Source organism: Yamadazyma tenuis, chromosome 1 (assembly GCF_029203305.1).
Source record: "Yamadazyma tenuis chromosome 1, complete sequence".
Taxonomy (NCBI): domain Eukaryota; kingdom Fungi; phylum Ascomycota; class Pichiomycetes; order Serinales; family Debaryomycetaceae; genus Yamadazyma; species Yamadazyma tenuis.
In genome coordinates this window covers 2,314,856-2,329,466 of record NC_089461.1, presented here as the reverse complement: position 1 = coordinate 2,329,466, position 14,611 = coordinate 2,314,856, and the positions used below count along the sequence as shown (strand labels likewise).

Here is a 14,611-nt window from a genome sequence, read left to right as displayed (position 1 = left end):
TTGGCTAATTTTGATGAGAGCGACACTCGAAAGTTACACCTCAAATACCTTGCTATTCTTTAGTCATCACATCACCCCCTATTTTTTCGTCTGAGCGTATATTGTACACATTTCCAGTGATAGATCCCGATAGATACATACCATGGGATCTCCGTTAAATGCGTCGTTGCTTCGACTCAAACTTTTGGATGCCTTAAGAAGTGGAGACACCGCCAAAGTTGATTCCGTCAATGAAACCTTACTATCCACAAAACTGACCACTCAAACCAAAGATATTATCCAGATAAAGCACACCATTTTGCACTACTCGGTACAAGTGGCCCCATTATCTACAATCCAGTACTTGGTCAACAATGCCCAACAATTCACTGTGGATATCAACTCCCAAGATCAAGATGGAAATACCCCTTTACACTTGGCAGCTATGACCTCCAGAGGAGAAGTGGTGAAATACTTGTTGTCATTGCCCAACATCAACGACACCACCACCAACTTGGACAAAAAACAGCCGGTGGAATTGTGTAAAGACTTGACAATTGTCCAGTTGATGCAATATGAACGAGCAAAGTTTGTTGAAAAACTGGCCAGCCAATTGAGAGAGTACTTCACCAAGAGAGACTTCAAGAACTTGGAGAGGTTGTTGGTCGGCAACCCCAGAGCTGCTGAATTGTTGGATATAAACGGTGCCGATCCCGAAACTGGGAATACGGTGTTGCACGAGTTCATCGCCAAGGGTGATTTGCAAATGTGTGACTGGATTTTGACCCACGGTGGTGATCCGTTCAAGAGAGACAAGCGAGGTAAGTTACCTATTGACTTGATCCACAATAAGAGCGATCCAATTAGAAAGTTGCTCAAAGCAGCTTCTAGAGACCAGACCATCATGGACCCAGCCATGAACCCCACCAGTTCCAAAACTGTCAGTGCTCCCACCTATAAGGGCTACTTGAAGAAATGGACAAACTTTGCCTCGGGTTACAAGTTGAGATACTTTGTGTTGGATGAAAGGGGCATCTTGTCGTATTATACCAATCAAGACGATACCAACAATGCTTGTAGGGGTTCTCTCAATTTGGGATTTGCTTCTTTGCACTTGGATTCGTCGGAAAAGTTGAAGTTCGAAATCATTGGCAAGAATGGAATCAGATGGCACTTAAGAGCAAACCACCCAATTGAGACCAACAGATGGGTTTGGAACTTGCAGAATGCTATAACGTATGCTAAAGATAATCTCAAAAAGAGAGGAGGCAGACAAGTGAGCAGCCTGAATGGTTCTGCTCCTTTGAGCCCAAGTCCTGAAGGAGATGATTCTAAGACACCTTCGAGTCCTACCACTAACAGAATTAGCACTGAAATTGAGCCAACTGAAGGTAAGCGTCATTTGCTTAGTTTGAGACGGAAACACAAGAGAACCGGTAGCCATGTTTCTTTGAATTCATTGGACAGCAAAGACGAGGATTCCAACTCACTTTCCAGGTCAAGTACTTACAAGAAGAGCATGGATAGTCCAAACCTTGGTAAGATCTACGAAAAGTCTACATTGAAGGCTCCAGGAGGGCAATTCGATCAATTAAGTTATGTTGAGACTGACAACGAAAACTTTGACTTTGACGGAGATGAAGAAGATGATGAAGACGATGACGATGACTACTACAGCGAGGACGGTTCAATGATCAAAACTCCCGGTAACAAGAATTTGAGTGACGAAATTTCTACCGTAAAAGGGTCATTGGAGGTTGAGATTAGGAGTCTTTTGGATTTATTCTCAAACGTATTGAAATCTCCAGAAAGTTTAGACTTGGAGATTTGTAAAGTGGGTTCTAATACCTTGGGTGTTATCCAAGACTTGTTCTCCAAGTACAATGGCTTGATTTCAAACAAAGATGCCAAGAACGCAAAAAGGTTTGATAGACAACTAGAAGTCAACAAGTTATGGGAAAACTCTATTCGACAATTAGAAAAGGAAATTGCCAGCAGAGAAGAGAAATTGGCTGAGTTTGAAGGTAAGAAGAAACAATTGAAGAAGTATCTAACCTCCAAATCGTCTGCTGGTCCTTCAACCCCGGGAAGTCCTCCTGTAACTTCGGCTTTGGGAGCAGGTACGCTTGCTTCCGAAGGTAGCTCCGAGTCTAGAATTAGTATGATCAATGCCAGTTTGAATACTGGTGTTTCTGAACAAGTTATTGAAAACCTTCTTAACGACTCAGATGACGAATTCTTCGATGCAGATGAGTTATCCGAATCTTTTGACGAAGAGTTAACTGAAGGTCAAAAGCAGCCAGAAAGCGTAAGAGCTGAAACTGCTGTTGTCTCTGAATCTCAAGATGCAGTTTCAATTGAGTCTGACACCAAAACATTATCCGTTGATCCTAAGACCTTTGAAGAAAATGAAGTACCCAAGGAACAACTCAATGGAGTGCAGCAAAAGCACAAACAGATGGTGGAAACTGAAGGTTCATTCTTGGGATACGAAAATCCACCAAGAACTAAATTGAAATTGGACGAAGATGATAGACCCAAGGTTGGTCTCTGGGGTATCTTAAAGTCCATGATTGGTAAAGATATGACAAGAATGACTTTACCTGTATCTTTCAACGAGTGCACCTCATTATTGCAAAGATTGATTGAGGATGTTGAGTATTCAGATTTGTTGGACCATGCTGCAACTTTTGAAGACTCTTCCTTACGTACCATTTATGTTGCTGCGTTTGGTGCCTCAGAATATGCGTCTACCATCAACAGAATTGCCAAACCTTTCAATCCATTGCTTGGTGAAACTTTTGAATATGCCCGTCCTGACAAGAACTACAGAGTTATGACTGAGCAGGTCAGTCACCATCCTCCAATCAGTGCATGTAAAGCTGAATCTATCAAGTGGGATTACTACGGTGAAAATGCTGTTGATTCCAAGTTTAGAGGAAGATCTTTTGACTTCAAGCATTTGGGTAAGATGTTCTGTGTCATAAGGCCAGATGCAGGTGTAATTGATGTCAATGGCAACAAAGTAGCGGAAGAGTTATACAGTTGGAAAAAGGTCAACACTTCTGTTGTGGGTATTATTGTTGGTAATCCAACTGTCGATAACTTTGGTGAGATGGAGGTTACCAACCATACTACTGGAGACAAGATCATTGTTGACTTGAAACAAAGAGGTTGGAGGGCATCATCAGCTTACCAGTTGAGTGGAACTGTCGTTGACAAGGATGGAAACCCTAAATGGGCTATTGGTGGACACTGGAATTCTAAGATTTTTGGTAAAAGGTTACTGCAAACGAATCCTAATGAGGAACAAAGACGTGCTTCTTTGGTTAGCAAGTCTGATTCTACCAATAATAATTTCAGCAAAGACCCATTTCTGGGTGGTGCATTCCTCATTTGGCAAGCTGCTCCAAGGCCTAAAATCCCATTCAATTTGACAGCCTTTGCGGTTACTTTGAACGGTCTTGATGAGAACTTGAAGAAGTTCGTTGCACCAACCGATACCAGATTAAGACCAGATCAAAGAGCCATGGAAGATGGCCAATATGACAAGGCATCTCTGGAAAAGCATCGGGTTGAAGAGAAGCAGAGAGCTGCAAGAAAGGAAAGAGAGCTCAAGAGAGAGAACTACAAGCCACTCTGGTTCGTAAAGCGAAAGCACCCAGTCACTGGAGACGCCTTTTGGGAATTCAAAGGTAATTACTGGCAATCAAGAAAAGAGCATAAGATGGAAAATTGCCCAGACATTTTCTAGTCATGTTTGTTGTTTAACTGTTCATTTTTTTATTCTTGCTTAGTATTATATGTGTATGCATACCATGTTTGTTATTCTGGTATAATAAAAATATATTAGTGTAATTTCGCATCCATCTCATCTCATCGCCGCGTAAATACTCGATTAAATTCAATCAATACCAAAAGAAGTATGGGGAAGAAAAAGTCGAATGCTGCCAATGCCGCTCGAGTTTTGGAATCAAAGGTTTCTCCTATCCTTGAGATCAACTACCCTGATCCACTTTTTTCGGTAGCAGCACATCCAACCAGACCGATTATTGCACAAGGTCTTGCTACAGGCCATGTATTTTGCACTTCGTATGATGCAGAACAGCTTGAAGAGTATCAAACTGCCAACAGGGCCACACATACAAAACAGCAAACTGAGGCCTTTAAGACTGGGAAGACGTCAGCAATCATCAGTTCCGTATCACAACTGAAACAAAAATGGTGGACTGTGGTGGACGATGCCACAGACATCAACAACTCGATGGTGAAAACATTATGGAAGACAAAGAGACATAAAGGGTCGTGTCGGTCGATTTTGTTTGATCCTCTTCCAAACTCTATTGGTGAAAATATCTATACTGCTGGTACAGATCATATAATCAAAAAGGCAAACACAGAAACGGGAAAAGTTTCAGGTAAAGTGGAAGTTTCCCAACACTTTTTGGAAGAAGACGATAAGATGACCAAAATGTGTCACTCTGCTACCAATCCTTTCATCTTGGCTGGTACTGAGAATGGACATGTTTTAGTTTACGACAGTTCCAACTTATCGAAGAATAAACTCATGTTCAAGGTCGATAAGGCACATGATGATTGTATCAACCACATACTTCCTATGCCTGCTGTATCTGCTTACCACTACTTGACTTTAGGATCTACGACCCTTTCCCATATCGACATTCGAAAAGGGATCGTCACTCAGTCAGATGATCAAGAAGACGAATTACTTGCTATGTGCTATGCTTCCGATCATGTTAACGATAATAAAAACGATACAGTATTGGTATCCCATGGAGAAGGAATTATCACCATTTGGAAGAACTCCAAGAACCACTGGCGTGATCAGCTTTCTCGAATCAAAGTCAACAAGGGAGTGAGCCTAGATACTATTGTTCCTAGTATGAATTGTGATACAGATGAGATGACCAACTCAGTTTGGTGTGGAGATGCTGACGGGCTTTTGCACAGAATCAACTACAAGATGGGGAAAGTACAAGAAACAAGAGTACATTCCAGTTCATTTGGGAAATACGGCGCTGTAGATGAGGTTGGAAACTTGGATATCGACTATAGCTACAGATTAATAAGTGCAGGAATGGACACTTTGAAGATTTGGTCCGACGAAAGTCAGAAATCAGACGAAGTTAATGGAAGTGATAGCGGAAGTGACAGTGACAGTGATAGTGATAGTGACGATGATAGCGGAAGTGACTCGGCCAGTTTTAGTGATGACACTGGAGATTCAGATGGTGAAGATTTGGAGGCTAAAAGTGCTGGCGACCCAGATGATAAAAATTTGGATGCAAAAGGTTCTGAAAACTCAAATGAAAAAGATTCAGATGCTGAAAGTGCTGAAGAATCAAATAATGAAGATTCAGATAATGGAGAATCAGATAATGAAGATTCAGATAAAATAGATCCATCAGATCTGGACTCTGAAAAGGACCAATCGGGACTCCCAAAGCTCCAGCGTAAGAGAAGATTCGATAACTTGAAGCCAAAAAAGAGACTAATCAACTTCGAATCTCATGCTAAGGACTTGGAAGAAACTCTGTCAGTTAAAAAACCCAAGACCAAGCAATTGACCACCAAACAGTTGCGAAATATGCAACAACATGAACACGGAATACGAAGGTTTGACGGGTTATAGTGATATATAGAGTTACAACATATATTGAGTTGCAAAATATATTTAACAGTTGCTAAAACATCTTAGGAATTCACAAGGACACACTCTCAGGCTGTCGGCAGAGTAGTAGCATTATAAGATACACTACTCCAATCCCAGAAGAAAGTCAAGTCTTGTTGGTACGTGGTGTTAGCACCACAGACCTCAGTCAAGTTGTAGTTTTGGTACTTGGATTCAAACAAATCTTCCAAATCGCTAAGCTTACAAGAAAAGCCTGGCCCGTCTGAACAAGTCTTCAAAGGTATGACGGCATTGTTGACCAAGAATCTCACGTAGCTTTCATCGGCATACTTAAACTTTTCAATAATAACTCTGCCAGCCATAGTGACCGTTTGGGTAAATTGGTAGTCGTCGTGGAACTTCACTCTATCGTTTGACATAGACGAGTCAGTATCGAACAAACCAATACCGTTGAATAAATGACAGAGATCTGAATCGTGAAAGAAACTCAACCACATCTTGTTGGTGCTGTCTTCATCTTTAAGTAAAGCCATCGAGGCATTGAAATGTACATACCCAATTGCATTAGCCAAAGGATTACCTGGACCTTGGGTAAAATATTTGTTCAAGTCGGTCAAATAGTTGTTGGTGATGAGCTCCTCATCAGTGAACAATCCACAGAATTGAGATCCGCCGGTGTTACTCAACTCAAATGCACAGATGTTGAATAAAGTTCCAATGTCACTAGTGGTGATGTTCAAGGTTGGGTTTCCCACCTCCAACCTGGCAAGAATGTTGGATAAGAAATCTTTAGGAAAAGCATTAATATACTCGGAGTTGTAAGATGTATTGAACTTGGCACAAGCACTGGTTGGAGTCAACGAGTTGAAACCTTGGGTGATATTGGTGCTGATGACGTTAAACTTGACTTGGTCAGAGCTGAACTGTTCTCCCATGAACCCGTTTATAAAGTTATGGGCAGTATCATAGACTCTTTGGGAATTTGTGGAGAACACTGGCAATGGAATATTGTCGTTGTACAATATTCCATACTTGGACCTGAAAGCGATACCAGCTTCCATCGCAGTTTTAGATCCAAGGTATGGACTGTTACTGTTTTCTGGGGTGGTCAACATCTCGAGGTAGTCAGACGACTTGATGTAAAATTCATAGTCGTTGATAAATGACAAGGGACCGACTAGGGTTCCGGAAGACTTAATTTTTTGTACCGTTGTGTTGTAACTGGTTCCACTGCCGGTGGTTGGGTATCTTTCACCGTGTCTCATGAACAATTGCACCTGTTCCAAAGTGCAATTTACAGGTAAGTCGGTGGAGATACCGAAACCTTGGTACTCGAAGTATGGACCGGCACTGACCAAGAACTTAGCGATATTATACTGTTCAGTGTTATCTAAAGCAGGACTCGCAGCCTGGTGAAAGCTTGATGAGTATATTAACGAATTGCTAAAAAGTTTGGAGAGTGAAACCATTTTCGCTTGATGGAGACCATAGAGTAGTTTGGGGGGTTCTATTTATACGGCTATACGGTCCAATCGGTTTCCCCTATATGTTCAAGAGAAAACGTGGGTTTCGAATGTCGGAGTTCGTCTGCGAAACCGATCGGTTGCAAGATGGTACATGGACTATTTTTCGTGCTACAAAGAAGTAATTTACTTTGGGTTCCTTGGTGTCAGTGATTGAGTATGGGGTGTTTCAATCATGCTGGTCTCTCCAACATTGAAGTATGCTCAGGTTGTTGAAAGTGCATTAGTTAGAGGCCTGCGATGGGCAATAATTTAAGCCCCAAAACGTGCTCATGAATGCCATTGTCTAACATTCGGGCTTTCTTGGACTTTCTGTTGGTAATGAAGGGAAGCGTTCAGTGTTGGGTATCTGTGGACTTTCTATGTTGTTTGCGAATAGAAGGAGTGAAATTTTGCAACTGTCACCTCACGATAAGCCTACCGACAAACCTTTCTGAATCTCGGAAGGCGTTTACCATTTCAGGAAACAGTACCAACTGGAGTTTACCTGTCCGGTTCTCTTGACAGCTGAAAGAGGGTGAGAAATGCCCAATTTACGGTTCTATCATCTGACCCATATACCCACTGTTCTTCTCGTTTGAACAGTCAACATTCATTCTACTCTATGTACCTTTCAGACCCTTATCAGTTGTTGCGAATACAGTGTTTTCAGAATGAATAGGGCACCTTCGTGATTAGGATGTCGCATTTATATACTTTCAATTTCGTTCTAGCATGAATTTAATATCGCCTGGAACAGATATGAATGCCGGAGTGTCGGGTTGAGAGATGTCACCGTAACCCCAGGGATCAAGCAACAACTGTTTTATTATTGGCTAACAAAATTGAAGTTACGTTGCTGGTTAGAAACAGTAAATTTTGCACGTAATATTATAAATAGAGATATTTCTACAACCTGATCCCCAATGTCCTTTTGGAAAATTTTACCAGCTTTAGCCTTGACTCCATTCCATGCTATAGTGTCTGGACTTTACGCTTACTCCATCAAACTAGCTGTAGATAAAGAAACTTACGAAAAATATTGTGAAAAGCAAAATGAATCTTTCAAGGTCATCTTTGAACATTTTGGTCATTTTGATAATTCTGACTCTAGCGGTGGTAAGGGCCGCCGGTGAGTGCTATGAGTTGACCAACAAAAAGGCGGTCGAGCAGTGTGAAGAAGTCAGTTGTGAGTCTGTCTTCTGTGGTTCCCGAAAAGAGTGAGTGTGGGCATGTTCTGGCTCTTACAAGAAGTGGTGGTGCAACCCGTACAAGAAGCGTGACTCTCCGGGAACCTTCCACCTTAGTTTGTTGGGCTCGTTGGAGAACTATAGTTGGTCTTACCTGTTACAATCTGACAATGCAACGTTACCAGAAGCAGTGGAAGTAATCGATGATTTGGAACAATTTGTGGAACTTGTAACTAATCTGACCTCTCATGGTGATGAATGGGACACAGATGATGATTCATATTCGATAAAAAGATCAGATTCTCGAAAAAAGAAGTGCATGTATGCCTGCTCCGCTGCTGACAATCTTATGAGTGACTGTCAAAAGAATGGTATCAACATTTCTTATAACATCGTAAAAGTTGCCTGTGTTATGGCTTGCGACAAAAAATACGGTAATGGTCATACCAACTGCAAAAAGTAACTTAGTTGCAAAATTTGACTCACTAATGGGTTTGTGGTGGTACCTCTCAGAAACTGACAATATAACGAAAGTACGAAACTACTTTCCTTGAGACTCAAGCACAGTGCCTAAGTTGGCGATTGAAATATAGTTTTTGTTCAAGAAGTGATTGTCTATAACTCTAAGTCTGGTATCTTTTTTTTAACGAGGGAAGTATACTTAAAGTATATAAATGCGACATCCTAATCACGAAGGTGCCCTATTCATTCTGAAAACACTGTATCACGTAATCTACTGTCTGTGGCTGCAACAAGTAGGAAGTGCGACTTTGAGCCTATACCCATAGACCCATACACATACACTGTATCTCGGGATGTCAGGCTTCTAGGTCTGAATGGTCACGTGACCCTTGAGAGATATCACAAAACGTTTACCAACATTACGGGAAACTAGAAAATTACCTGATCTCGGCAGCCAGGACTACCCTCTTTGAAACGTACACTAGCCCAGTCGGGCAACAACCTATCGAATCTCAGGGATAAGCAATGTTGTCTCTGCAAATGATCTACTGATTGCAAAAATATTTTTACCAACCAAACACCAATTGGGTGTCCGAGCCTACAGGCAATCGACCGCAGCCAAGCCAAAGGGCTTCATCATGAAATACGCAAGTTACAGATATGCAAGCACGAGCATAAATATCACGGAAGCTATACGAGCAAGAACAGCCACTAGGATGGTAAACCGAGAGTTTATTATTTATTTTGCTCAGCCCAAAGCATCTGTTTATATTTGTTTGTTTATTTGCAACAAAGCCAAAACGGTCGTTTCATGTTTGTTTATTTGTATCGAAGCTTTTGATCTGCGCCAATGAAGAAGATATCCGATATTGCTACACGTCATGTATTACACGTCTACACCACGTCCACGTCCACGTCTCATGACTTACACGTTCACGTCTCACGCGATACCACATGCCGCCGGTCGGCGCCCGCGAGTCGGAGTCCGCGATGGTCGGCCGATGGACACACTATGCGCCGGTGGAAACTGCAAAGCAGCACTAACAACTCAGACCTCCAAAAACAACGGCTACTTGTACTTCATCGACAGCATTGCTGGCTAACCAGGCTTGCTGGATCCAAAAATTGGAATTATATTTCTATCGTAATCATTGAACTAACTCTAAAGGGGAAGCTGCGCTGCAGCCACAATCCCCAACCCATTAATGGTGGAACACCAATTGACATCTGAGTGTCTTAAAGTGATGTCTGGCGTAACGTAAGGTCTTGCGTAACGTGTATTTAAATCTTGTTGAACAAGGCTCTGGGGTGAACCACACCCTTAAATTGCAGTTTCTCTAAAGACTCCTTATAGCTTAAAGCAAATGGTAGCGTGGTAGAAAGGGCCAAATAGCCCAATAATAAGGTGGAAGTGCGGGAGTAAACGGTTCTAGCGTGATACATTGTCAGACAAGAAAGTAGTAGTTTTTTGGGTTTGCGACTGGGGATGGGCTGCTTATATATGTTTTTTGGGGATGGTTGGCCCATTTGAAATCAGATCATCAAGGATGTACCACAATGGCTATGTGCAGGATCTCGCTCCCCAAAACTCTAACCACAGTTTGAGTTTTGGGCTGCTGATGTTGCGAAGCAATTTTGTGCCATCGTTCCGGCTATACGATATCGACTGCTTTGTTTGTTTATTGCATTTTGGTGCTGGCACTAATTGATTGTTATTGGGTAACTAGCAACGAATAAAGCCGAGACGCTGGTGAGGGCTGTGGGGGTGAACGGTAGGGCCCCTTACCGGCTACCTAGCCCCATTACCGATGGGCGTGGCGGCACCGCTGATGCTGTCCTCCCAACCGTTTCTTGTCCTTTGTGCAGATGCAAATTATGATTTGCGACAATAGGCTGCAAAGGCCCCTGCCCCCCCCCCCCCCCCCCCCGGGTAGAGGTCATTGGCTACCGTAAGATAGGGGCATGCAGGGGCATTCAGGTTGCATTTTACCTTTAACAGCTGATAACGGGCAAGGTAAATATGTTTCACGTTATCATTCTTCTTAGTCCTGTTGCACTTTGGCGTAACTAGGGGGTCTCAATCTCCGGTTGATGGTTTGGAACAAAAATACCGGGAACAAACTTATCACCAAAATCACCACACACTGCCATATAAAGGAGAATGACGACATATAGTCGAGGTTAAAGTAGTCGGGTAAGAATGGCACCAGGGTCACGTAGATAACAACTGTTACCGTCACGGTGATGATCATAATCATGTTCCACCGATTAATTTGGAGACCCACCATGATCAATTCGTTGAAGATGAGTGCTGTGAATGAAAGCGACACCATGGTGGTGAAGGTATCTAGCTCTACTCCTTGGAATTTCTGACCCAAGAGCTGGATTACACATCCCTGGTAAAGTGAGATTATGCACCAGATAATGAAGTTTTTGTAGCTCAAAGACCGGCCGAGGGTCAATTCCTTGTAGAGTTCAGGATACAACTTGGTGAGGTTTTCATCGACATCACAGTCAAGTGTCAACGAGAACACCGGCATCATCGTATAGATGGTGGCATACCCGACCATCAAAAATCCTTGGTACAAGGCCAATGGCTCAAAGTCGGAGCAGATCGAGTACACCGCCTGGCATACCGATATAATGAGACCTCTATGCATGATAAACTGGCCGAGCTTGGATGATCTTTTGTACGAGTTTCTGCCATGCCATAATAACAATTTGCAAAGATAATAGAACTGGTCGATACTAAAGTCTGCCGCCAACGACGCCTGTTTTCCTTCTTTTCCAACAATTCCCACCCCCACATCGGCTACCTGGATCATACTGACGTCATTCCCCCCATCCCCGATACAGCAGATTCTCTTTCCAGTAATTTCTTTGATGATTTTGGCGACATCAGCCTTCTGTTGTGGAGAACATCTACAGGCAATTACAGTAGGCAATTGAATAGCAAGTCTGAAGAATTCTTCCGGGAAATGTTTCATGTATGTCAACAAACTCTCCCCATCGATTAGCAACACCGAATTCAAATTGATCTTTAACATCTCCAAATGGTTCAATGCGAGGTCCGGGTGGTTAATTTTGGTGATCTGATGAATGTATTGACCTCTTGTAATCAACCTACAACTAATAGAAACACATTTGGCGGTTTCTACTTTATCACCGGTCAACATCCAGATTTTAATTCCGGCGTTTCTCAATAGCTCGATCGACGATTTGACATTCTTCTGTAACTTATCTTCAACACCGGTCAACCCCAATAACTCCAACTCCTGCTCCAAGTAGTTCACTACCACCTGTTGCATCGATGACTCTCTGTCATGCATAGCCAAACTGGCATCTTTGTAATTGGACTCGAAATCCTTCAAAAGCTTTTCACTCATCTTCTTTTTTCCAATAACCAACGTTCTCAAGCCTTCTCTTGCCATGTTGCTAGTTTCTTCTTCAAGCCAATCGCTGTGACTAACGATGCTCATCATAACAGAATCAGCACCCTTTTCCATGAAAAATACTTCATCCTTGGTTAAGTCCTTTACAACAATCCCCATTCTCTTAGTCTCACTGCTGAATGGAAAAATGTACAAGATGTCAAACTTGAATGTTTGGTTCAGCTTCAAATGCAACAATGTCATCGACGTTCTATCTCTTTGTATCAACTTCAAGCCTACACTTTCGGTGAATTTGATAATGGCAATTTCGTCAGGAGAAGCAGCTTGGTATGTTACTTCATCGGCATCGATATTCGATTCCTCGTCATGCGTGGGGGTAACATTGTGACAAAGTGCTAATGTCAACACCAAGTCGTAGACTTTGTTACTCAAGTCTCTTTTCTTCATGTTGCTAGAAGTGATTAGATTGTTTGAGGCCCTCATGTTATTCAAGCTGTTGTTGATATACTCACTGACCATATCCAATGTATCACCTGCGTAACTAACAGTTCCCAAGTGGAGTTTCTTCAACTCCATATCGTTCTGAGTTAAAGTTCCTGTCTTGTCACTCAATAAATATTCTATTCTACCAAGGTCTTCTGGAATGGTAGATGTTCTGACAATGGTGTTGTTGATTTCCTTGTCCTTATGAATCTGAGAAGCATAAACAGACTTGGCCAAGTCCAAGTTGACTCTCAAAGAAACGGGAATAATCGTCGAAAACAAAATCAAATATCTTAATATATCGATGTACCAGGTTTTTTTCAAGGGCCATCCTTTGGCAAACACCAAGGAGGCTGATAACAAAAATACTGTAACACACAAAATTTTAGCCAATTTGTTGATTTCAAGTTCAAGTAAACCAGTTTTAACCCCTGTCTTGGTGGTGTTCAACAGCTGTCTGGTCTCAATGCCGGTATAAACCACAATCCCAATAGCAGACCCTGTTGCTAACACTGTGTTAGCCCACATTGTTTGATCTATTGTCAAGGGAAGTTGTTCAGAGTTAGAATTGTTGTACCCGTTGGGATGGTACACAAGCTTCCCATTGAAATGGTGAATTGATTTGGTAGGCTTACTGATAATAAGGGAGAAGTCGTCTATCAAGTCTGAGATACTGTTAGTGTGCTGTGTCAAGTTTGGAGCTATTCTCAACTTCCAGTCGGTCTCCCCGTCTAATTGATCAGTTTTTATAAATGCTTCTCCGTTTCCTTCTTGATCACTCGACTGTAAAAGTATTATATCGGCAGGAATCCGCTTATTCTTGTAAATCTTCACTAAGTCGCCAACTCGTAAGTTCTTCGAGGGTATCAGTTTGGTTTCGTTTGTCAATGCAGTTGAGCCGGACCTGTTCAAAACTTCGTATAATTCGTTATTCTGCTCGATATCTCTTCTACGTCTGGATATGTCATCAGTTGCCTCCTTCATCATTGTGACCATCAACACGAAGGCCAAAGGCACAATATACGAACTCAAAAACCCAATTCTTAATTGAGGAACAATCTGCGATAATGCCACTAATAAGAAGTACAAGTTGAAGAAAAACTTGAACTGTTCGTACAAAATGATGGGTATGAATGTGATGGGGTTATACTTAGCGTTGGAAATGGCATTAGTGGGATACTGATTTTTCACCTTGTTGTTACGAGGAGTTATAAACCGTTCTTCGCTGTCATCTTCGCTATTGAATTTATTTCTCTCTTGGTTCAACTCGAATTTGGCTAGCTTGAAGAAGTTCACCACCTGCCGTATCACCTTCTTGAGGCTGAATCCTCGGTTGAGATTGATATCCAAGCTTGACGTCGAATCAAATGACCTATTAGTTTGTTGGAATCGGTTTCCTATTAGTGGAGAGCTATCGTCATGGTGAAACTCTTCGTATCGAGTACCGTTGGAGTTGCCAGCTCCGCCACTGGCCACACGATTCTCGTGGAGTCCGTTGGAACTGTTACCAAAACTTGTCAAAGGAATACCTCCGATAGACCCTTGAGAGCTGTGACGAGAACTGTTGAATAAACTATTTGAAGCGTTGTTCAACGCTTTGTCCAAGGTGGAATCCAAATCATCAAGCGAGTCGTTATCATTTGAATAACGTGACATGGTATGTGTGAATTCCTGCAGTCCTTTATTTGTACACAGAGTATGAATGTTTATGTTATGGTTGTCTTTTCACTCGCTTTTTTTCTGTGATTTGCTCATGCATGCCCGCGACAAAAGCTGCAAAAACTGGTAAACGGGGTAGTGTGTGAAAGAGGACTGGTAGTAATAGTAATACTGGAGTGGTATATAGGTTAGATGTTGTAAATTGGGGTTTGAAGACTGTCAGGATGAATCTTGGAGGTTTTTTGGGTGATATGAAAGAGAAGGTATTGACTTTTTCTCTCATTTTTGACA

At 42.0% G+C, this 14,611-nt stretch overlaps 4 protein-coding genes across 4 annotated transcripts; 2 read left to right on the top strand and 2 right to left on the bottom strand. All coding sequences in view use genetic code 12, as the record gives it.

The window, feature by feature from the left end:
- Positions 1–142: 142 nt before the first annotated feature.
- On the top strand, positions 143–3,733 carry PSN45_001137 (uncharacterized protein; the record flags this gene model as incomplete). Its single annotated transcript, XM_066157589.1, has 1 exon — positions 143–3,733. One exon carries the CDS (start codon positions 143–145, stop codon positions 3,731–3,733), a length of 3,591 nt encoding a protein of 1,196 aa, XP_066013686.1.
- Positions 3,734–3,904: 171 nt separating this feature from the next.
- On the top strand, positions 3,905–5,632 carry JIP5 (WD repeat-containing protein jip5; the record flags this gene model as incomplete). The annotated part of the gene is made up of 1 exon (XM_066157588.1): positions 3,905–5,632. One exon carries the CDS (start codon positions 3,905–3,907, stop codon positions 5,630–5,632), a length of 1,728 nt encoding a protein of 575 aa, XP_066013685.1.
- An 86-nt stretch (positions 5,633–5,718) lies between these two features.
- Positions 5,719–7,101, bottom strand: PSN45_001135 (acid phosphatase; the record flags this gene model as incomplete). Its single annotated transcript, XM_006688503.2, has 1 exon — positions 5,719–7,101. The coding sequence occupies one exon, from the start codon at positions 7,099–7,101 to the stop codon at positions 5,719–5,721; it is 1,383 nt and encodes a 460-aa protein (XP_006688566.1).
- Positions 7,102–10,828: 3,727 nt separating this feature from the next.
- NEO1 (Putative aminophospholipid-translocase) lies at positions 10,829–14,317 on the bottom strand (the record flags this gene model as incomplete). Its single annotated transcript, XM_006688501.1, has 1 exon — positions 10,829–14,317. The coding sequence occupies one exon, from the start codon at positions 14,315–14,317 to the stop codon at positions 10,829–10,831; it is 3,489 nt and encodes a 1,162-aa protein (XP_006688564.1).
- Positions 14,318–14,611: the final 294 nt, after the last annotated feature.